Here is a 25,302-nt window from a genome sequence, read left to right as displayed (position 1 = left end):
CACATGTAACTGCCCCTTCACCTGTTAACTACCCCCTATGACTGCCCTTATTTCCCATTAGTTAGCCTCTGTAACTGTCCCTCTTTCCCAATAATTACCCCCCTGGAACTACACCCTCTCCTATTTACTGCTCTATGTAACTGTCCCTCTCTACAGGTTCTGGATATCCGAGTACCCGGCTGAGTTTGATCTGAATCCAGTGCTTGGGGAGCAGATCCGACACCTTAAGAAAGCCCTGGAGAACACAGGGAATCGAAGAGAGAGCAGTCTGATAGACATCGAGAGTGTGTATGTTGGAGTGAGAGCGCAGACTGGAGCACTGAATGTGTAGGAGAGAGCTGTGCCTGTCTGAGAGTATTCAGTTAGAGACATTTAGAGGAGGAGAGAGAAGAAAAGAGACAGAGACCAAGATGGAGATTCAGAGAGAGAAAGATAGCAAGTCTGTTAGTTTGAGAGATACACTGTAGAAGCTACTGTATGAGAGAGAGGCCTAGAGATAGACAGAGCGATAGAGCAGCAAGAGGGTGAGTGAGAGAGTAGATAACTATTGAATGGGAGAGTGGGAGGTGTGTATGAGAGAGTGGGGGACTTAATGTGAGTGTATGGGTGAGAGACAACAAATGTTTGTGAGGGAGGAGACTGCAGGTATGAAACCAGAGAATGAGAGATAGTGAAACCAAAGACAGAGAGTGCAAGAGTGTTTGCATGTGTGTGCTTCTGTGTGCGAGAGAGAGAGTAAGAGAGATAAAGGGGGAAGAGATGGGAAAGACCACACAAACACGGAGCAGTATGTGTGAAAGAGCCAAGAGTGTTTGATGCTAGCAGACAATATGTGCCAGACAGCTGTCTCTTCCGAGAGCACTCTCTTTTTGTAAGAGTTAATTTAAGGCATGTTAGAGTATTGATCAAGAGAGAGCAGCACATGTGAGAGATTGTGTGCAGGGTCCAGTGTGTGAGGCACACCTGAGCTTGCAAGAGAGTGCTGGCCATGTGAGGGAACTCTGACATTATGGGTACACTTTGTGTTTAACTGTATCATATCCCTCATCCTCATTGGGCAGGTGTGCATTTATCATGTTATCACTTTATGTCATTGTGTTACAGCCCATCCTATGGCTGGAAGCGGCAGGTGACACAACGGGGGCCGGTCGGGGGCAGAATTCGCAAGACCTCTCTTCTCTTTGACCACCTGGACCCATCTGAGCTTGCGGAACATCTCACACACCTGGAGTTCCACTCCTTCTCCAAGATCCTGGTGAGAGAAACAGAACACCAACGTAGGAGGTCTTCATTGCTGCTGTCATGAGATGTTTTTGGTTGACCTTAAAATGATATTTTGTAAGATGACACAATGACAATGGGTCACACAATGAGCAAACAGTAAACCCGCAGTACTCATTACCACTCTATGTTGTACTGCCAAGTGGATTAAAGAGGATTAGACATATTTATTGAGGATCATTAAATATGCTTTGTATCAATGTACATCTCAAAATGATGCTTCTCAGATACCACTGATTGAGACCAGAAACTAGGGTTGAGGAACTATTGAGTCTGATTTGTTGAGTTGATGGAATGAAGATGATATGATGTCTGGTAGAAGAGATGATGATTATGATGATGATGACAATTTTAAATAGCCTCTTAGAAAATATTAGTTAATAGGTGGTAATCGTTTGTTGGAAGATGTGACTTTCATAAATTAACATTGTTGAATTGACCTTCATGGGTTGATCTCGTTTCAACATGAGATGCTTGCAGCTCAATGACTGATGTTTAAATGTTAATGTCCTACTGTATTTATGTTGACCTGTAGATTCATTTCCTGAGTAAAAAAGGAGGTGACATTGGGTGGGAGTGTTGGGTATGTGCTAAGATGATGTTAGCTTGATGTGTTGACCTTGTTGGCTTGATCTTTAATTGGTTTCTCTTCATATGAGAGAACATCCATATGAGGTAAATAAATTGATGTTAAAGTGTTCATCGGCTGATGTCTATTTGGATTATTAAGTTGATGTCATAAAGCCATGATTATTTATTGGGATGACATTTGTCACTAGTTGATCTTCATTTGAAGGTCAACTTGCCACCATCACCTTTTGCTTTGGTAATTCCATGTTAGCTCAATAAACTGATGTCAATATTTTGAGTGGATCATCGTCTGCTGATGCACTGTCAAATGATGTTGATTTGTTGAGCTGATGAAGATGGGGAGATGTTGGGTAGATAGATGAGTGATGAATATGTTGATTAGATGCAGAGATGAATTTAGTTTGATGGATTGACAATTGTCATTAGTTTAATCATGTGGTGGTGTTACTGTTATATGTTAATAATTGATTTATAACATGTTTTACCAGGAAGTAATACATTGAGAGTTACCTCTCGTTTTCAAGTACGTCCTGGATACAGAGTTACAGTAGGATGACAGATACATTGTTACATTAAGTGAGCAAGGATATATATTATATACAACACATTCCATGCACAGTAAGAGATAATATATGTTAATAATATGTTAATAATGATTGTTAACTTGACATTAACATGGCAGTTTTATAGTTCACCTGTAGGTATTGGTTCATTCATCACGTGAAACACCAAAGTAGGTTGATGAATTTATGTTATAGTGAAAGAGACATTTGGGTTAATCTTCTGTCGAAGAAGGTAGGTGAGCAATGTAACAAAGCAATGAGGAAAGCCAGCAGGATGCAAGTGTATAAATAAAGGTATTAGCAACAGGAAGAGAGAGGCAGCGATGCCAGTTTATAGATCATTAGAAAGACCTCCCCTAGAGTATTGGGGTCAGTTCCCGGGGACCATATCTCCAGAAGGACAAAAATAAATAAGAGATTGTGCAAAGAATGGCTACAGAAATGCTGCATGGTCATACAACGTATCTGTGAAAACAAAAAGACCTCCACATGTACAGCTTAGAGGTAAAAATGGAGAGGGGAGAAGAGAGGGAAAGGGAATATGATAGATACTTTAAAATATATAAAGGGTTTCAACAAAGTGCAGGATAGAAGCATGTTTCAGAGAAAGGGAATTGCCAGAACACAAGGCTCTGCTCTGACGCTGTATGATTGGAATCACAGAGAAAATGTAAGGAAGACCTTCATCACAGAAAGGATGGTGGATTCATGGAGATATGATAGAGGCTAATGCAGTAAAGTAACTGAAACTTCTTTAGATATACACAAGGTCATCCTAAATATTAAAGAGCCCAAAGGAACTAATCGGGTATGAGGTTTCACAGCAAGGAGGGTGGTTTCTTAACTGAAGTCAATTCCTATGTTTCTATGAAATTGGTGGATAGAAGAATTGAAGGGCACATTGAGAGGTTGAGCTAGATAGTGACATGAGTTGCCTGGAGATGTCTGGTGAATATTACTCACCAAGCCCTGTTAAGGGTGTCCTACGTCTGATAGGATGTGACTGTGGGTTTGATCTTGGACTGCATTCTTGGACCTGACTTCAAGTTTTCTTATCCACAGTTTCAGGACTATCACAGCTTCGTCCTTCATGGTTGTACGGTGGGAAACCCTGTTTTGGAAAGATTCATAGCCCTGTTTAATGGTGTATCCCAGTGGATCCAGCTTATGGTGCTCAGCAAACACACACCGCAACAACGGGCAGCTGTTATCAAACAATTTGTCAAGGTGGCAGAGGTACACTGTTGTGTTATGCTTTCTATTCTATCTTTTGTGTATGTCTCAAACACCTTTGCTGTATAAATGAGAGGCCCGAGGTGAGCTCTATACAAAGGGGTAAACCCTAAAGCTTGAGGGAGACCAAATGAGGACCTTCTGTACTAAAATAAAAGTGAGTGCATGGGGGATAGCCTCAGCAGAGAGGGGGGGTCAAATACTAACATGGAACTGAAAAGCAGGTGATGGAGACAAGGGGAGCTGTAAACATGCGAGGAGTGTAGAGATTTGTCCAAATGAAGTCAAAGGTCTGTCGCTTCTCCCCTCTCTATCCTTTCTAATGTCTGTCTCTCCCACAGAGACTGCTCCAGCTGCAGAACTTTAATACTCTAATGTCTGTGGTCGGTGGTCTAAGCCACAGCTCCATCTCTCGTCTTAAGGAGACTCAATCACACGTCAGTGCAGAGACCACGAAGGTAAGGACCTGCCTTTTTATGGAATCTTAGAAAGACACCTTGTATTTTGAGACTGCCTCTCAAAAAGGATATCCCTGGTGAGACATCTCTTTTTAGAGAGGCCATCTTCAATGTACAAATGATCTACTATATGATAGCCAAATCCAAAATACCACTTAAATTCTTTATAGAATCCATCCTCTCACTGGCATTCTCATTAATTTCTGCAGTCCCTCCATCTCTGTTTTATCCTCGGCCCTCTCTCCCACTTTTAAGGGTATACAAAACTTATTTACCATTTGATCAGAAATGCTTACATTTGGATTACCTGAGATCACGTGACTAGCCTCTATTTCAATACTACTTTCTTTACTCTAGGTCTTTGATTCGCATCTGGAGCTTCTCACCTCTTCAGATAACTACTCGAGGTACAGACGCAGGTTTGCATGTTGCCAAGGTTTCCGTTTCCCAGCCCTGGGTGTACACTTGAAAGACCTCATGGCTCTGCATGTGGCACTGCCCGATTGGATGGACAAAGCCAGAGGTGCCATTAACATCTCCAAGATGCGTCAGGTCTACAAAGTCCTTCACGAGCTCACAGACACCCAGAGATTAGAACCTCCAGTGAGGGCCAACCCTGATCTTCTTAACTTGTTAACGGTGAGAAACTCCACCATGGTGAAAAGATGATGGAGATGAAGAGGAGAGAGTGTGATGGAGGAAGAGGGAATGAGATGCCAAAGGAATGAAAGAAATACTGTATAAAGACGGGGAGAGAAGGATGATGAAGAAGAGACAGAGAGACAGTGAGATAGAGGGGGAGATGGAAGAAAATGAATAATAATAATAATAAGAGAGAGGGAAAGATAGAGGAAGAGAGGAGAGATTGGAAGGGATAAGATAGGGCAAGGGTGGGACAGATGGAGACAAAGTCAAAGATGGAGCAAAACACTGTAAACAGTAAAACAGGCCCCTCTGGTGAAGAGATGGTAAGGATCGGAACGAGATGGAGAAGTGGGAAATTCATGCTGAAAGAGATGAGATAATAAAAAAGAAGAAATAATTGAGCTATTCTTGGAAGAGGAATGCTACAAAAGCAGAGAGAGAACGATATAACAGAGGGAGATCATTGGGAGTCACACTTTGCAGAACTAATTAATTGCTTTTCTCTTTATCTTCTGTTGATCGTTTTCTCTTCCTTTCTCCTGTGTCTCAGGTGTCTCTGGACCAGTACCGCTCAGAAGAAGAGATTTACCAGCTATCTCTAGAGAGAGAACCACGGGCTCGATCATCGGTAAGACAGCAGTGGCAGGAAAGGGAAAGACATGTGTGAAGAGGATAGAGACAGAATATGAAGGGGGAAAGATGTGTGAAGAGGATAGAGACAGAATATGAAGAGGGAGAGATGTGTAAAGAGGATAGAGACAGAATATGAAGGGGGAGAGACGTGTGAAGAGGGTAGATGCAGAATATGAAGGGGGAGAGACGTGTAAAGAGAGTAGAGACGGAAAATTAAACACAGAAGCGCACCAAGAGTCAAGATTTATATAATAACAATAAAATAAATAACATGTAGAAACTTACATATAGGAATATATAGGTCCACTAGATCAGTGCACAGGTAATCAGTTCGCGTGGGTTCCTAGGCGCAGGGGGTAGGTGCTGAGGCTCACAGATCAGTCCCGCGCGCTGGGGCTGGCTTGCTCGGCACTACTCTGTTGTTACTTCCGGGTTGCGGCTTCTCGCAGGACCCGTGTATAGTAGTCCACCACAATCGCCGGTATTCCAAAACACATCCCACTCGAGCGAGCAGAAGGAAATGTCTCTAACTTCTTGTGGGAGGGCTGGAACTGATACAGCCGGACGTCTGGATACCAGTGTGCACTGTGTGAACTCCGCAACGCGTTTCATACAATTCAGTGCTTCATCAGGCTTTGTTTAGGACACCTACAGGGGGGCCTTTTATACAGTCACTCCAAGATGCAAATTAAATAAATAAATAACTAATGTGTATAACGGGCACTCTGAGTGCAATGTAGCAGCAAGATTTGAGAGAGTGTATAAACACTCATCTAGGGATATTGGTATATCATACAGATATGTGTATAGTTCCACAAGTACATAATAAGGTATATACATACAATAAATTAATCAATGAATAAACTTTTTTAGGGAGTGTTAAGTTAATGCACTGCTAAAGGCCACCCATGTAAGTGATAAAAACATGGTTGGTCAGGCAATAATACAATAATATCACAAGACCACAATTGATCGCAATAATAAATACAATACTATACATAGAAGATCTAAAGTGAAAAAAAGGGGGGGGCGTATAATAAAAAGGAAAAAAGGGGAGGATTATAGCCCCCCCCCTTTTTTTCTTTTTTCACTTTAGATCTTCTATGTATAGTATTGTATTTATTATTGCGATCAATTGTGGTCTTGTGATATTATTGTATTATTGCCTGACCAACCATGTTTTTATCACTTAAATGGGTGGCCTTCAGAAGTGCATTAACTTAACACTCCCTTAAAAAGTTTATTCATTGATTAATTTATTGTATGTATATACCTTATTATGTACTTGTGGAACTATACACATATCTGTATGATATACCAATATCCCTAGATGAGGTTTATACACTCTCTCAATCCTGCTGCTACATTGCACTCATAGTGCCCGTTATACACATTATTTATTTAATTTGCATCTTGGCGTGACTGTATAAAAGGCCCCCCTGTAGGTGTCCTAAACACCGCCTGATGAAGCACTGAATTGTGTGAAACGCGTTGCGGAGTTCACACAGTGCACACTGGTATCCAGACTTTTGGTTGAACAAGTTCCAGCCCTCCCACAAGAAGTTAGAGACATTTCCTTCTGCTCGCTCGAGTGGGATGTGTTTTGGAATATCGGCGATTGTGGTGGACTACTATACACGGGTCCTGCGAGAAGCCGCAACCCGGAAGTAACAACAGAGTAGTGCCGAGCAAGCCAGCCCCAGTGCGTGGGACTGATCTGTGAGTCTCAGCACTTACCCCCTGCGCCTAGGAACCCACTCAAACTGATTACCGGTGCACTGATCTACTGGACCTATATATTCCTATATGTAAGTTTTTACATGTTATTTATTTCATTGTTATTATATAAATCTTGACCCTTGGTGCACTTCTGTGTTTATTTTTCATTAACACCTGGCGTTTGGAGCCTTCCCACGACGGTTACTGGTGGAGGAGGGGTACCTTCACATCACAGCAGCAGCAAGAGGGAAGAGCTGATCTACTTCAAGATCCTTTTAGGAAGCAAGAGCGCGGTTTGATTTTATCATCTAGGGTAGAGACGTGTGAAGAGGATAGAGACAGAATATGAAGGGGGAGAGACGTGTGAAGAGGGTAGAGACACAATTTGAAGGGGGGAGAGGTCAAAGGTAATGTGGGGATAGAAGAGAGAGATCAAAAGTGTAAGGCCGCGCTTATAGTGCTGGCGATGGCGACGCAACCGACGATGTCACCCGTCGCCATCGCCACCAGCGAAAGTTATAATTTGATTTGAATCGACGTTGCTGGTGACAAGGCCAGTGATGTCACTAAAAGGGGCGGGCCACACAATTTGATAGGTTTAGAGACATGTGGCGACTGTCTCTAAAAAATCAAATTTACCCGGCTTCAAACATTTTGGTCGCTCCGTCGCGCTTACGACAGAGTCAATGTATTTGTTTCAGAGCGACGTCGCGTCGCCGTCGCCAGGCACTATAAGCGCAGCCTAAGAGGTGAGGGAAAGAGACAAAAAGATGAACTGACCAAATAGGAATATGTAGAGGGAGAGAGATGAGAGGAAGAGAGAGAAAGTGATAGTGAATGGTGGGAGAGGGTTATGGAGAGAGAGAAAGTGAGGGAGAGAATGTGTGCGAGTGTGAAAGAGAGGGGTGAGAAAAATGGAAATGCGACAGGAGGAGAGAGAAATGGGGAAATGGAGAGAGAAAGAGAACATGAGAAATGGGTGAAGGAGAGGGGCAGATTAAAAGGAAAGATTGAGGAGCAAAATTATCTCCATTTTATCTCTGTCTTTCACTGTCATCCTCAGCAATCAAATAACAGGTCCTCTCCATCCCCATCATCTCCGTTGGAGGAGTGGGCATCCCTCAAAACCAAACCAGACCAGGCCCTGCTGTGCCAACACATTGAGAAAATGGTTGAGGTAGGTGGACCTTCTTTTTATTAAAAGAGAGGATATTCCACCAAATTGGAAGATGCAACTTAAGAGTACCAATGTTACTTGGAAGTAAGATCCTTTATTGATTTATAATGTTCTCTCAAACATCACAAAGATAATACCCAACCATGGTTTAATTTCTAAAGAGGGCCTCGTGAGAATGAAGTAACAACCAATGGATGATAGTCAATGGCAGATGGTCTTCTGGTCTTCTTTTTGAGTTATTTCTCACCAATGCTGTTCATGATTCATGCCTTCCCACCTTCAAGGCTCATAAGAAGATCCGCTTTGTAAATACCACAAGCATTGGCATCAAACCAAGGTCCAGAAAGTGGATGTCATGAATTGGAAGGGTCAACCAATGCAGTATAGTCATCTGCAACTGTTTAAACTTTAGTTCAAAGACACTATGAAACACAGGGAGCATAAGCTAAAAAAAATATAAAAAAATCAACAAATAATGTATTAAAAAAAAACCTTTGGGGAAGGGAGGGCCTTGAACACTACTGGGGAAGGGAGGGCCATGAACACTCCTCGGAAAGGAAGGGCCATGAACACTCCTCGAGAAGGGGGGGCCTTGAACACTCCTGGGGAAGGGAGGACCTTGAACACTCCTGGGGAAGGGAGGGCCATGAACACTCCTGGGGAAGGGAGAGCCGTGAACACTCCTGGGGAAGGGAGAGCCGTGAACACTCCTGGGGAAGGAAGGGCCTTGAACACTCCTGGGGAAGGGAGGGCCTTGAACACTCCTGGGGAAGGGAGGGCCGTGAACACTCCTGGGGAAGGGAGGGCCTTGAACACTCCTGGGGAAGGGAGGGCCTTGAACACTCCTTGGGAAGGGAGGGCCTTAAACACTCCTGGGGAAGGGAGGGCTGTAAACACTCCTGGGGAAGGGAGGGCCTTGAACACTCCTGGGGAATGGAGGGCCTTGAACACTCCTGGGGAAGGGAGGGCCTTGAACACTCCTGGGGAAGGGAGGGCCTTGAACACTCCTGGGGAAGGGAGAGCCTTGAACACTTCTGGGGAATGGAGGGCCGTGAACACTCCTGGGGAAGGGAGGGCTTTGAACACTCCTGGGGAAGGGAGGCCATGAACACTCCTGGGGAAGGGAGGGCCGTGAACACTCCTGGGGAAGGGAGGGCTGTGAACACTCCTGGGGAAGGGAGGGCCGTGAACACTCCTGGGGAAGGGAGGGCCGTGAACACTCCTGGGGAAGGGAAGCCATGAACACTCCTGGGCAAGGGAGAGCCGTGAACACTCCTGGGGAAGGGAGGGCCGTGAACACTCCTGGGGAAGGGAGAGCCGTGAACACTCCTGGGGAAGGGAGGGCTGTGAACACTCCTGGGGAAGGGAGAGCCGTGAACACTCCTGGGGAAGTGAGGTCTAGTGAAATGCGTAGATTGAAATAGAAGCTTTACTCTGTACCAAGTCCAACAGTGCAGAGTAACCCCAAGCCAAGTCAGCCTGAGTAACGTCATCCACCGTATACATTATTGGTTGATTTTTTAATATATTTTTTAACAGTTGTATTTTTCAACATTAATTGGGTAATTCACTATTGTGGTATTTTCGTGAGCTCTTCTGCCCTCTGTGTTTCATAGTGTCTCCAGATTTCGAGAGGTTTGGAAACCCCTCCTTTAGCATGATTGCACCAGACTTTACCCAGGACTTTAACTTTTATATTTCTATCACGGAACAGCTCAGTGCACCAGCACAATCGGGTCACTCCATTTGTAGGCTAAACGTTAGTTCAAATGCAGTTACTGTAGACTGAATGCAAACTTTTATTCATCAAAGTACTCTTGATGAGGTGAGTTTTCTACTGAGTCTACAAGATGGGGAGTCATGGAGCTTGGACACCATTGATAAGAAGGAGCTCCACAGCAAACCTTCAACATTAACCCCTTTTCATTGGACGGTTCTTCTTCTCCATAAGTTCTAGTTGTGCTTGGTCTTAGAGGTCTTCAAAGCCACATCAGAAGGTTGTTTGTGTGTGTGTGTCTCTAAGACAAATGGAAGTCAGTAGGCTTTTCTATAGGGGAATTATGGGGTCCCCATCTCTCTCCACAGTCTGTCTTTAGGCTGTTTGATGAAGACGGTGATGGTCACATTTCTCAGGAAGAGTTCCACAGTGTCCGTAGCAACTTCCCATATCTGTGTGCCTTCGACGATATAGACCAGAATCAGTAAGTGAGGTGTCACTTCGGGTTGTGTGTGTATGTATGTGTACTGTTCCTATATGTTCTGCTTTCTTCATGTGTCTGCTACAGGCTGCTACCTCGGTATGGTTTGTGTAGGGTTGAAAGGACCAGCAGTTAGTAAGGGACTATATATGTGTATGTATGTATGTATATATGTATATATACTTTCAATATAATATGCCACAATAAGTATGTAGGCTTCCTGTAGGTTGTTTTCTGTCATTGTATGTCATCTCAAAGTTATGTTACCTTTGTATGTATTTGTGTGTAAATGGAACAATGAGAAAGCAAATGTGTTAAATTTGTGTCTATTTTTCACAACATGTTGTGTCTTTGTGCATCTTCTCAACATTTTGTTATCTTTATGTGGTTTGTGTAGGGATGAAAGTACGAGACATCACAAGAAGGCCTCCAGGGCTTACATTTGTGTGTCTCCTTCAGGTCCATCCTTTGACCTCACCAGGTTGTGTTTTTTTTTGTGTAGGGATGGAAGGATCAGTAAACAGGAGATGACCTCGTACTTCCTGCAAGCTAGTACAGTGTTGGACTGTAAAATGGGATTTATCCACAATTTCTCCGAGCGCACGTTCCTACGGCTCGTGTCATGTCAGCATTGCGGAAACCTGGTGTGTGGCTTTATCTAGACACGGAATATCACAATGTATCACTCGACGGTGTAAACACTGTCTCACGTGTGTTGTTGAGTTTAGCTGTGTGTGTGTCTCTGTTTATCACCGTGTATCATAATGTGTGTCACATTGTGTTATGTTCTTTGTGTGTTGGTAACGGCTTATGTTGTGTGCCATGTTGTATAATGTGTGTTTCTTTGCTTGTAATTGTGAATAGTGCTGTGGGTCATTTCTCTCTTCTTGTCGTTGTGTATTGAGTGTGTTATATTGTGTAGCATGTTGTGTGTATTATATTGTGTAACAACTTTGTATTGATCAATTTGTGACAATCTCTCTTTCAGATACTTGGAATCTATAAGAAAGGCCTTAAGTGCAGAAGTGAGCATTTGGGGCAGGGGGGTGATTTTTAGGGTACACTTATAAATGGATTCCTTCATTGCACACAGTGGTGTATTTTGAGTGCAGGCATTTTGTGGGAACACCCTCTCATGGGTTATATTTGGGGGTGTACATATAATGGGACTCTTAACTTTATTTTCTGGAAATCTGTCGATACTACAGAGTTTGGGGATAGCCTATGGTACTCTATAGTGTACTTGTATTTTTGGAGGTACCCCTTTCCCAATATTATTCTCTGACAATCTAGGGGCCATTGATGATTGATTATTGGGGCAATTTTAATTCCTCATTCTACAATAGGCAGGAGGAGTGTTAAAATATTGGGGCTTCCACTGCAACATGTGGTATGTCAATGTGGAGGTATGTACTGTCACGGGAGAGCAGGACACGTCACACGAGGATCGCAGACCCCGAACAAGGCACAAGGTTAGATAAAACACGTTTATTTCCACCGAAGTCAACACACACAGCACTACACACAGTGGGGCACAAACTCACCCAACACAGGGAATACGGCAGCTTGGGGTGCCAGGCAGGGCTTCCAAGGCTTACACGGGCAGCTTACACTCTCCGTCTGTTTTGGGTACCGTACAGTCCAGGGATGCTATCTGCACTATAGCAAGTTCAAATAACCCGATCGCCTCCACTACGAGCCTCGCCCTGGTGTCTCCGGCAAAAACCTCGGATGAGACCTGCTACGCTTTCTAGGTCAAGCAGTACAGTGTTTGTATTTTGTGGGTGCAAATAATTTGGGGGGGTCCCTTTAATCCCTTTTCTCTGTCTCTCTCAAAGCCTGCGGGGTCACTTGTCACAAGCAGTGCAAAGACCGTCTCTCTGTAGAGTGCAGGAAGCGGTCTAAGAGCGTCTGCGAGAGGCGAGACACCCCACAGCACAGTCGCCACTTCTCCTTCACACTCCCGAGATCGTTTAGGCGGGCCACCATGCAGCCAGGTAACCCCAAAATACACTCTAAGTATGACACCCAAATACAATCTAAGTATGACACCCAAATACAGGCACCCAGAAACCCAAAAGAACTTTAGAAATCTGTTAGGTACCCTGTAATCCTGACAGCACTGATACACATCCCGTAATGCCAACAAGTTCCTTCTACTGCTGACAGATAACCTTTGGGTACCCCATAATACTAATATATAATATAACAAATACCCCATAATGCTGACATGTACCCCTCTAACATTCCCCTTTAAAACTGACAGAGCCTATAATACTAACCAAATGTCCAACAATACTTAGAGACACCTCAAAATACTGACACATACATACTTTCTGAGATACCCATTTAAAACTGACTGATACCCCATAATGCTGGAAGATACTCAATAATGTTGCAAGATAGCTCATAAAAACTGACATATAACTACAATACTAATAAATACTTTATAATACTGACAGATACCCTAAACATTTGCTATTGGTTACATGGAAATGCTGGCGAATACCTGAATATACTACAGGATTGTCACTAAATATTCCCTAACACCCAAATTGCTAAGTACGTACTTCCAGGTAGCCCAAAATAGTACTGACAGAGCCTGTTGAATACTAGCTAATACTCAAAATACTTACTCAAACAAGAAGACAAGTGCCAGGTAACCCCAATATCTGAAAATACGTCTAGACAGTTGGCCAGGTTTGTACTCCCTCATACTTCCTAATATACGAAGTACTTACACATACAGAAACACAACGTGAGATACCTCTAGTAACTAATGGTACTTATTTGCAAAACAATTACTGCTGGCTGTCACCTCAGTATTCTGACAGATACTCCAAAAATACTCCCTACTACCTAAAATACTTATTCAAAGAACAATACAACGGTCACATACTCTTAAAATCTGAAAATACATCTAGCGTTCTCAATAATACTAAAAGATACCCAAGGAGGTTGACAGGCGTACTGTAGGTCTTAGCGTGTCAAAATGCAATCAGTCACCCTGATTATCCACCAAAAGTACTTCCTAATACTCAAAGTACTGACCGCATGTAGAAAAAACAATGAGCAGTGACATTAGTATCTGAAAGTACTTCCAGGCAACCGAAACGTTATTGACTGGCACTGTATTTATATATCCAAAAAATACTCCCTTACACCCAAAGTACAGTCTCAAGGAGCAAGACAAACTATTTCAAGTATTTCAGAGAACTTCTCCTCTGGCTGGTACCTCAATATTATGAGAGATATAAGAAGTTACTCTATAGTACCCCAAATTCTAATTGTTCATATACTTCTGCTTGCAGATCTGAGAGAGGAGGGATTGCAGGAAGAGGATGATGGGGTATTTGATGAGCACCTATAACCAGCGCTGTGAGTAATATTTGGGCACAAGGCATGTAAGGGATGGGACAAGGGGTGTGAAGAGGATTTCAGGGAAGAAATGGACAAAGTCAGAGTGACAGGGACACACGAAGAGAGACAGCCACAGAGTGACAGGGACACACGAAGGGAGACACCCACAGAGTGACAGGGACACACGAAGAGAGACACCCACAGAGTGACAGGGACACACGAAGAGAGACACCCACAGTGACAGGGACACACGAAGAGAGACACCCAGAGTGACAGGGACACATGAAGAGAGACACCCACAGAGTGACAGGGACACACGAAGAGAGACACCCACAGAGTGACAGGGACACACGAAGAGAGAGACACCCACAGTGACGGGGACACACGAAGAGAGACACCCACAGTGACGGGGACACACGAAGAGAGACACCCACAGAGTGACAGGGACACACGAAGAGAGACACCCACAGAGTGACAGGGACACATGAAGAGAGAGACACCCACAGTGACAGGGACACACGAAGAGAGAGACACCCACAGTGACGGGGACACACGAAGAGAGACACCCACAGAGTGACAGGGACACACGAAGAGAGACACCCACAGAGTGACAGGTACACACGAAGAGAGCGACACCCACAATGACAGGGACACACGAAGAGAGAGACACCCACAGTGACAGGGACACACGAAGAAAGAGACACCCACAGTGACAGGGACACACGAAGAGAGACACCCACAGAGTGACAGGGACACACGAAGAGAGACACCCACAGAGTGACAGGGACACACGAAGAGAGACACCCACAGTGACAGGGACACACGAAGAGAGACACCCACAGTGACAGGGACACATGAAGAGAGAGACACAGAGAGTGACAGGGACACATGAAGAGAGAGACACACAGAGTGACCGGGACACATGAAGAGAGAGAGACACACACACAGAGTGACAGGGACACATGAAGAGAGAGAGACACACACAGAGTGACAGGGACACATAAAGAGAGAGAGAGAGTGACAGGGACACATGAAGAGAGAGAGAGTGACAGGGACACATGGAGAGACACCCACAGTGACAGGGACAAATGGAGAGAAACCCACAGTGACAGGGACACATGGAGAGACACCCACAGTGACAGGGACACATGGAGAGACACCTACAGTGATAGGGACACATGGAGAGACACCCACAGTGACAGGGACACATGGAGAGACACCCACAGTGACAGGGACACATGAAGAGACACCCACAGTGACAGGGACACACGAAGAGAGAGAGAGACACACATGGAGTGACAGGGACACATGAAGAGAGAGAGACACACACATGGAGTGACAGGGACACATGAAGAGACACACAGAGTGACAGGGACACATAAAGAGAGAGTGACAGGGACATATAAAGAGAGAGAGAGTGACAGGGACACATGAAGAGAGAGAGACACACAGGGACACATGAAGAGAGACACACAGAGTGACAGGGACACATGGAGAGACACCCACAGTGACAGGGACACATGGAGAGACAGGGACACATAAAGAGAGAGAGAGAGAGTGACAGGGACACATGAAGAGAGAGAGAGACACACAGGGACACATGAAGAGAGACACACACGGAGTGACAGGGACACATAAAGAGAGAGAGTGAAGGGGACACATGGAGAGACACCCACAGTGACAGGTACACATGGAGAGACACCCACAGTGACAGGGACACATGGAGAGACACCCACAGTGACAGGGACACATGAAGAGAGAGAGACACACACAGAGTGACAGGGACACATGAAGAGAGACACAGAGAGTGACAGGGACACATGAAGAGACACCCACAGTGACAGGGACACATGGATAGAGACACACAGGGACACATGAAGAGAGACACACACGGAGTGACAGGGGCACAGAGAGAGAGAGAGAGAGAGAGAGAGTGAGTGACAGGGACACATGAAGAGAGAGAGTGAAGGGGACACATGAAGAGAGACACACAGGGACACGTGGAGAGACACCCACAGTGACAGGGACACATGGAGAGACACCCACAGTGACAGGGACACATGAAGAGAGAGAGACACACAGAGTGACAGGGACACATGAAGAGAGACACAGAGAATGACAGGGACACATGAAGAGAGAGACACACATTGACAGGGACACATGAAGAGAGAGAGAGAGAGAGAGAGAGTGACCGGAACACATGAAGAGAGAGACACACAGAGTGACAGGAACACATGAATAGAGAGAGAGAGAGAGAGAGAGAGAGAGAGAGAGAGAGAGTGACCGGGACACATGAAGAGAGAGACACAGAGAGTGACAGGGACACATGAAGAGAGAGACAGTGACAGGGACACATGAAGAGAGAGACACAGTGACAGGGACACATGGAGAGAGACACAGAGAGTGACAGGGACACATGAAGAGAGAGACAGTGACAGGAACACATGAAGAGAGAGACACAAAGTGACTGGGACACATGAAGAGACACACAGAGTGACAGAGACACATAAAGAGAGAGACACACAGTGACAGGGACACATGAAGAGAGAGACACACAGTGACAGGGACACATGAAGAGAGAGAGACGCACACGGAGTGACAGGGACAAATGAAGAGAGCGACACACGGAGTGACAGGGGTGCAGATTGATAAGGGCAAAGGGCCTGGTAAGAATGAAACATGACAGGGACACAGTGACAAGGCAGAGGAAACAAAGTGACAAGAGAGAGAATGAAAAAACACACACTGAAAGGAGCACGAGGAGAGAAGGAATAAGGAGAGAGGCCAGGGTGACCATGAGAGACAGAGTGAGAGAAAGGGGGAAAGAGGGAGGAAGAGAGATACTCCTAGTGAGAGACGTCATAGGGAGACACTGAGAAGAAGTATATCTATTCCCAGTTCAGACGGACATCTCTTCTCTACTTTACACTGGCAATGTCACACTTCAAATGGGGACCTTCCAGTGTCACATTCTGGGAGCCATTCATGGAGAACTGTCTCATCTCAGATGCTCTTCTCCTGATGCCCCTCTATAAGAGACACCCTCCGCAATCTCAACACACACTCCAGTGCTCCTCAACCTGCTTCAAGCTAAAGAGACACTCTGATGAACTTCAAGATGCAGGAGTGTCTCTCCACATGGATTTCCATTTTCTGGTTTGTCACAAGATGTGTGGATCTCGCTCACCAAGACGCTCTTTCTCACCGAATTCATAAAAACAAATGGAATAAACAGGGAATGTATCTTTATTCAATTGGTCTGACTCATAAAGAGACATCGGGTACTCTGTCCTAATACAGAGATATCAGGTACACATCTCTCTCCTAATACAGAGACATCAGGGACACATCTCTATGTAGAAACAGAAGCTTCAGAGACAACCCACCTCCTAATACGGAGACATCAGGGCACATCCTTCCTCCTACTACAGAGACATAAGGGACACAGACCTCTGACTCAATCCGAGTAGTTAGACATGAGGACACTAACCTCAAACCCCCCTAATACACAGACATCAGTGAAACCTACCTCTCCATTCCACCTAATACACAGGTGTAGTGACACCTATCTCGCAGCTTTAACACTGAGTCAGAGTTTGATATATCCTCCTATTCCTCAGCAAAATGTGCAACTGCAGAGGGATAGACTAGGGGTAGCTCTAACGCCTCTAGCTCAAGACCTCAAGGAGGTGGAGGGAGCAGGGATATCCGGGGGAGTTATTGAAGGAGAGATGGAGAAGGTTGGTGATGTTTGTTGAGTTGATGGTGTGGCGAGTGTGTGTGTGTTGCACAAAGTGCACATGCAGCGGTGGCAAGCGACTCTGATGATGATGATGATGATAATGATGATGATGATGATGATGTGATCCCAGGTAGAGATGGGTGAATCCGGCCAAATCCGCATCCCGGATTTTTTTTTTTTTGCATTTTCAACCCAAAATACGTTTCACGGTGTCAAATCCGCAAATGGATTCGGTCGGATTTAATCAGTGCGAATTCATCAAAAACCCAGCAATGGATACAACCCGTGGATGGATTTGTAGAATCCAACCCGCGAACGGATTGCGGAATCCGCGGAGTGGAAAGGGGGATTTGTGCGCGCTGTCCCTCCAAATGCTCTCCCTCCGCTTCCGAATCTCCCCTGCAGCTCCCAGTGTCCCGTGATCAGCGGGGCACACTCGAGACAAAATACACAAAAATAGGAGCGCGTAGAAAGAAAGCCAGAAAAAACGAAATTAGTACATAAATCTTTATCAAATAAAACAAAATGCAGTAGGAGAGAGAAATGGCAAAGCACAACCGGAATCATCCAAAAAAGAGAATTAGGAGGAAAGTGCGTTATCCATAAAAGGGTTTAATAGTCATGGAAGGAAAAAAGGCAAGGCATTACCCTACCAACATGTTCCGTGCTACACAGATACACAAGGCAATGATAAATCAGGCCTTGATAAAGTGCTCTGTGTAGCACGAAACATGTTGGTAGGGTAATGCCTTGCCTTTTTTCCTTCCATGACTATTAAATCCATTTATGGATAACGCACTTTCCTCCTAATACTCTTTTTTTGGATGATTCCGGTTGTGCTCTGCCATTTCTCTCTCCTACTGCGTTCTATCTCCACGGACGGAGGCGCACCTTGAAGGTCTGACGGGATAAACATGGACGCTGCAGCAGATTCGTGAGTTTTTCCTGCTTGCTACATGGTTATATTATTCTGTTAAGGGATTTGGGTATTATCTATTGGGGTGATTATTAGCCTTTGGGTTCCTGGACAACTTGAGTGCCATCTATGCTGGTTTACCAACTAGGATACCACACCCAGTACCCTCCCAACAATCAAGATCACATCCCAGACCTCACACAGGATTTACCATCATTATTTCATTATTACTATGACTGTATACGATTCTTAGCACCACGCATTATACTCCTGTTCAAATAAAACAAAGAATGGCACATAAAGGTGTGGCCATCTGACATAGACTGTGTTTTTCATTGGTTGATGCATTAACCTGTACAGGTACTTAAGCATCACCATGAGACCACATGACCATGCCCTGAAGAAGTGTCATTTGACGCGAAACGCGTAGGTGGTGACGTCATACGCGGCGACGTTACGTCCGTGACGACGGTCTTTCACGCTGCAGCCTTGAGACACCGCGAGGAAGCCGTTAGGAGGTTCTATTGAGCAACAAGGTCTGTTTTATACCAACTCGGCAGCCTTGTACTCTCTCTTTTCTTTCCATCTACTAGAGTACCTTCTTATTGAGCATTTGGGTGTTAGCACCCTATCCTGGGCGGGTGTCACGGGCGTTCTTTGATTCACGTGATATCTATGTGGTGTCATTAGACCCTCATTGTGATACATTTTATGTGGTATTTTTTATGTGTCATTCTTTGTTTTATTTGATAAAGATTTATGTACTAATTTCGGTTTTTCTGGTTTTCTTTCTATGCGCTCCTATTTTTGTGTATTATGGAATCCGCGGAGTGCATTGGGGATGATAAAAAAAAAAGTCCGCAAACCGCAAATCACGACGGGCCCTTTTTGACATTGATCCGCAGAAATCCGTGGACCCAAGGAACCGGCCGATCCAAATCCACAAAAACATTCGCCCGTCTCTAATCACGGGTGCAACATCGACTGTTAGTGGTGCTGGTGGGAGCATCGGAGAATAGGTTCTGATGATCTTAATGATAGTAGTCAATAGGTCTGAGAGCAGCCGGCAGCTATGGCATCACCACCAGGACCAGGAACACTAGTGTCCCTAGTACAAATGTAACCACAGGTGGCTCTGACTTGTCTGTGTTTTCTGTAGCTCAGAGTAAAAAAACAAAAAAACACACACGCACCACCCCCCATCACCAATACCCTCATTGTTGTAAGCTTCAGAAACAGCCCGCACTGTGAGGCATCAGCAGCCAATGCAACGTCATTCATCATCATCATACTCCATGCTCCATCATCGCATGGCCTTGGTACTGGGAGGGGCACAGGGGGGATAGAAAAAAATAAATCTTATGTCTCAGAAACAGCATCACACAATATTACACAACAGATAACCGTTGAGGTGGATGGGGAGGAGGATGATGAAAAAGGATATGTTGTTAGTAGTGGCAGCAGAGGTAACTCAAGCATTTGGAGCAGCAGGACAGCTTCTTCTAGCAGCATGTACATTTGGGTCTTTGTCAGGGCAGCTGGTCTCACCGTATTACTTCAATTCCCCATAAACAAGAGTTTGGAGATTTTGTAACGTTGAGGGTGAGGATGAGGGGGCAGTCTCTTATTGTTTGTGCCTTCGTGGAGTGGGGGGAAAGCATGGATTATATTGCTACCCTTGAGCTCAAAAGGCACATGACCCGTCATAAGGCTACATGGAGAAGAAGTGAGAAGGGCACAGATAATAGCACAGTGGTGAGGAGGTATGGCTCAGTTCCTGGTGATTGTGCGGTGATGAAAGTCATTATCAAGAAGATGTACTTGGTGGAAACAGTGGTGATGAGGAGACGGAGAAGCAGGCTGTGGAGGTTGCTCCAGCACAAGTTGTAACTAGCAGTGGGCAGCATAGGTGAAGGCAAAAGGGTCCGCTGGATTATTAAACAAACACGTGGTAGACCATTTTTGACTGATCCAATACAGCAACCCACTGTTAGCAAAGCGTTCAATAGGATGCACATTTATCATCGCTCAAACAATAAGGCCCTTTTACGGAAGAGCAGATTGACCAAAACGCTAGCAGTTGATATGCTGCCCTTTAGCTTTATAGAGAGCAAGGGCTTTAGGGAGCCGTTCCAAACCTGTAGCAAGAGGTTGCTGATGAGATGGGATCCTGATATTTCACACAGTAGAAGGGTGCACCTCCCAACAAACATGTGGACTAGTAGACATGGCAAACGGGACTGCATGACTGTCACTGCCCATTGGGTGGTAACATGCCAAAGTGGAAGGTGTGTTAGAAGTGGTGGTGGCAGTAGTATGCTGAGAGTCAGGGAGTCAGCAACAACAGCAGCTCTTGTAAGAGGCCTACAGACACAACATCTAGGTGGGCACAGTGTTTGGCTTGTTGAGTGATGTCCTAACATTCCATCTATTAGGACAGCCCAAGGACATACTCCTTTTATTTTAACGTTTGCCCTGTGATGAGAAACTTTATTACAGAACAATTTTTTTTTGTGTGACCACAGCCAGTGGGAGGCTGCAAACAGGAGGAGGTGGGAGGGTGGCTAGCATGGTGGAGACATACATGCATGACACAACTAATCTCAAGCTAGTTAGCGCTCAAGGCAACCTTACAGTAGCAGATAATATGAAGCAGGTCTGTATATCAGGGACAGTATCCCAACTCTGCACAGGTTTAAAAAAAGCAAGAAATGAATGTGCACTAAGCCACACTACTCCTGTATAGATGGAAAAGGTCCTACTCTCGGGGATGGTGGACTGGAAACCTGGGTGGTGTTGTGAATCTGAGGGGGAGAGGTGGATGGATGGCAAATGGTGACAGATGCATAGATAGGCTGGTTGTGGATGGAATGAAATGGAGTTTAGGAATTGTGTATGCAGCACGAGTGTACGCCCCTAACCACAGTGTGAATGAAGAAAGTTATGACATGTACCACAAATGTCTGCAACTCAACAGGGGAGAGTCGCAAAATCAACTGAATAAATAAAGTCCAAAATAATGTGCAACGTGAGTCTCCTTGGCGGATGAGGGGAAATGATCAGCTGTTACCTCAAGGGTGAGAAAACAGATGGACTGGTAAAAAATGTATATAGAATGCTAACATATAGCAATGTTCGTGATGGTATATAGTCCAGCTAAGGTTGCTTGCGGTGTCTGCTGCCCCAATATCAGGATGCCGCTGCCCCTTCAGCAATGAAACCTCAAAAAGAGAAAGGGGCACAATTGTAGCAAGCATAAAGATTCTTTATACTGTAGATAAAAAGCATTAAAACAAAACAGATAATAAAAACAGGGTAATTGCCGGAATATACAGTTAGGTCCGGAAATAATTGGACACTGACACAATTTTCATAATTTTGGCTCTGTACGCTACCACAATTGATTTGAAATGAAACAACTGAGATGCAATAGAAATGCAGACTTTCAGCTTTAATTCAAGGGGTTGAACAAAAATATCGTATGAAACGTTTAGGAATTGCAACCATTTTTATACACAGTCCCCTTATTTCAGGGGCTCAAATGTAATTGGACAAATTAACACAATCATAAATAAAATGTTCCTTTTTAATACTTTGTCGAGAATCCTTTGCAGGCAATGACTGCTTGAAGTCTGGAACGCATGGACATCACCAAACGCTGGGTTTCCTCCTTTGTGGTGGTTTGCCAGGCCTTTACTGCAGCTGTCTTCAGTTGTTGTTTGTTCGTGGGTCTTTCTGCCTTAAGTTTTGTCTTCAGCACGTGAAATGCATGCTTGATCGGGTTGAGATCAGGTGATTGACTCGGCCATTGCAGAATTTTCCACTTCTTTGCCTTAAAAAACTCCTGGGTTGCTTTCGCAGTATGTTTTGGGTCATTGTCCATCTGTAAAGTGAAGCGCCGTCCAATGAACTTTCCTGAATTTGGCTGAATATGAGCAGACAATATATCCCTATACACTTCAGAATTCATCCGGTTGCTTCTGTATTCTGTCACATCATCAATAAACACTAGTGACCCAGTGCCATTGTAAGCCATGCATGCCCATGCCATCACACTGCCTCCACCGTGTTTTACAGATGATGTGGTATGCTTCGGATCATGAGACGTTCCAAGCCTTCTCCATACTTTTTTCTTCCCATCATTCTGGTACAGGATGATCTTGGTTTTATCTGTCCAAAGAATGCTGTTCCAGAACTGGACTGGCTTTTATAGATATTGTTTGGCAAAGTCTAATCTGGCCTTTCTATTCTTGAGGCTTATGAATGGTTTGCACCTTGTGGTGAACCAACTGTATTTGCTCTCGTGAAGTCTTCTCTTTATGCCTCAGCACTCCACACAAGCACAAGGAGCAGACCACAGGGTTTGATTACTGTCTTCATACAGGGTTTGATTACTGTCTTCATTGCTATTGCCATTAATCTTACTTTGACTGTTGTGACTCCTGGTGCTTCTTTGCAAGCTGCTTTCTTGCAGGCTGTGTTCAGCCTTTACTGTACCATTGCACACAGTTTCTGGTAGTACTTGAACTACTGGCATTGACTGTAGTGGATTCTTGCTTCCCTGCTATTAGCTGTTTAGCTGTATTTAGCCTACACTGTATGTTTGCTATCTATTTTCAGGGGTGTCTGATTTGATCAGTTATAGGGGAAGGGAGGCTTAGGGAAGTACCTCTGGGACCTTTTGGACCAGGGGGAATGGGCCAGATGAAGAGGTAGTCCCTCGAAACGTTGCCCCCCTAGCATACTTGCCGTTCTCCATTTTTTGTGTATATTCCTTGTGTTTCATGTTTTTTTCCCCTTTTCCTCCCCCCCCCCCTCAATTTGTGACATGCCCATTTGTGATACTGGTTTCTGCAAACACATTTGATTTATTTCTGGTTTGTTTTATTATTAAATGTTTATTTTGCATTACAACTGTTTTCATCATTTAGCTATTAGACAGTGAGTGCTGGTACTTACGTAGACTTGTTAGTATTATACAGGGGAATAAGGGTCCCCTTTGGTTCCGTGCACCCTGCAATTGCATTAATTTAACATAATCAGAGTGCTGTCTATCGTCCCCATTTTACCCTCAGAACTGGACTGGCTTTTATAGATATTGTTTGGCAAAGTCTAATCTGGCCTTTCTATTCTTGAGGCTTATGAATGGTTTGCACCTTGTGGTGAACCCACTGTATTTGCTCTCGTGAAGTCTTCTCTTTATGGTAGACTTGGATAATGATATGCCTACCTCCTGGAGAGTGTTCTTCACTTGGCTGGATGTTGTGAAGGGGTTTTTCTTTACCATGGAAAGGATCCTACGATCATCCACCACTGTTGTCTTCCGTAGACGTCCAGGCCTTTTTGTGTTGCAGAGCTCACCAGTGCGTTCTTTTTTCTGTTATCTCAGAATGTACCAAACTGTTGATTTGGCCACTCCTAATATTCCTGCTATCTCTCTGATGGATTTTCTTTTTTTTGCAGCCTAAAGATGCCCTGTTTCACTTGAGAGCTCCTTTGACCGCATGTTGTGGGTTCACAGCAACAGCTTCCAAATGCGAATGCCACACCTGAAATCAACTCCAGATGTTTAACCTGCTTAATTGATGATGAAATAACGAAGGCATAGCCCACACCTGTCCATGAAACAGCTTTTGAGTCAATTGTCCAACTACTTTTGGTCCCTTGAAAAAGAGGTATATAGAACGCCAGTGCATCTGAAGAACAAGTCCTTGTAATGTAATAAACTGCAGTTGAAATTAACTCCTTTCAATGTACTGGGTGTACAATAATGTTGCCCTAATAGGGTTAGGGGACTAGTACTTAATGCCAACGGCACCATTATTAATTAGTACAGACCAAAGTCCCATATAAGGATAAAAACAGGGTACAGCGACCCATAAAGCAGACTCACTTTTTTTCTCCTGGAGTATCCAACAGTAGATGATTGATAGGCGTGCAATCTCCCAGGTAGACAGCAGGAACAGGTAGGAAAAATGGCAGTGCACTGCCATTTTCCTACCTGTCCTTGAAAAAGAGGGGCTACATATTAAAGAGATGTAATTCCTAAACTCTTCCTCCAATATGGATGTGAACACCCTCAAATTAAAGCTGATAGACTGCACTTTAAGCCCATACTCATTATTTAACTGTAACTTGAATTTATTTTGGTACACAGCCAAAATAACCAAACTTGTATCAGTGTCCAATTATTTCCGGACCTAACTGTATGACCGCTGCAGTTGAGCCCGATTTTGGGGGTCCCGTGCACCTTCCTCCGATGTCCTCCGTTGGGTCCTGGAAGTTAGAGGGGGGAGAGCCGATGTTCCTACCACAGTATTGTAACCTCCTCTGAAGTGTTCGTCCTTTGGGCGGTGTGCGTAGGGGATTCACACTCGTTGCTGGAGCTACTGCGGTTGGCGTTCTCTGTTGAACCCGGAAGTGATGTCAGGTGTGACGTTGTCCTGTCATGTGGGCGGGGAATCCCCATGTCAGTCAGCTGCACATCTTAGCATTAAAAACAGACACCGTTAGCTTATGGGATGTCTATTTAGTGCTGGAACTGGCAAACAAGCAATCGAAGGCTAAGGCTAAGTCCCCGCTAGCGCTGAGCGGGCGGCGCTTGCGGCGGGGACGTACATACATCTATATATATAGTTTTGAAAACCTTGGATGTGAGTGTCTGGAGACCATTTGATTGGTCCGTCGGTCCACCCGCCCTCCCACGGCTCTCATTGGCCGGTGTGTCTGCCCCCTCACGGCTCTCAATGGCCCCCCAGAGCACGCTCTCTCCTGCTCTCTCCTCCC

The 25,302-nt window shown here is 44.7% G+C and overlaps 1 protein-coding gene across 6 annotated transcripts in view; it reads left to right on the top strand.

Moving 5' to 3' along the window:
• RASGRP2 (RAS guanyl releasing protein 2) overlaps positions 1-24,241 on the top strand; it is a 30,272-nt gene extending 6,031 nt beyond the window's left edge. For 4 of the 6 annotated variants that reach the window (XM_075569763.1, XM_075569761.1, XM_075569764.1 and 1 more), the window contains exons 5-17: positions 157-288; positions 1,105-1,255; positions 3,498-3,671; positions 4,010-4,126; positions 4,484-4,765; positions 5,322-5,399; positions 8,187-8,300; positions 10,386-10,501; positions 11,001-11,142; positions 11,487-11,523; positions 12,337-12,495; positions 13,810-13,876; positions 16,757-17,107. In XM_075569763.1, coding sequence (XP_075425878.1) covers positions 157-288; positions 1,105-1,255; positions 3,498-3,671; positions 4,010-4,126; positions 4,484-4,765; positions 5,322-5,399; positions 8,187-8,300; positions 10,386-10,501; positions 11,001-11,142; positions 11,487-11,523; positions 12,337-12,495; positions 13,810-13,868 — 1,561 coding nt within the window. In that variant the 3' untranslated portion in view covers positions 13,869-13,876; positions 16,757-17,107. Of the gene's footprint in view, positions 1-156; positions 289-1,104; positions 1,256-3,497; positions 3,672-4,009; positions 4,127-4,483; positions 4,766-5,321; positions 5,400-8,186; positions 8,301-10,385; positions 10,502-11,000; positions 11,143-11,486; positions 11,524-12,336; positions 12,496-13,809; positions 13,877-16,756; positions 17,108-23,979 lie in introns of those variants that run through there. The other 2 variants (XM_075569768.1, XM_075569765.1) reach the window with 2 other exon arrangements.
• Positions 24,242-25,302: the final 1,061 nt, after the last annotated feature.

Source organism: Ascaphus truei, chromosome 14, assembly GCF_040206685.1.
Source record: "Ascaphus truei isolate aAscTru1 chromosome 14, aAscTru1.hap1, whole genome shotgun sequence".
Lineage (NCBI taxonomy): Eukaryota > Metazoa > Chordata > Amphibia > Anura > Ascaphidae > Ascaphus > Ascaphus truei.
This window is presented reverse-complemented; position numbering and strand designations above follow the sequence as displayed.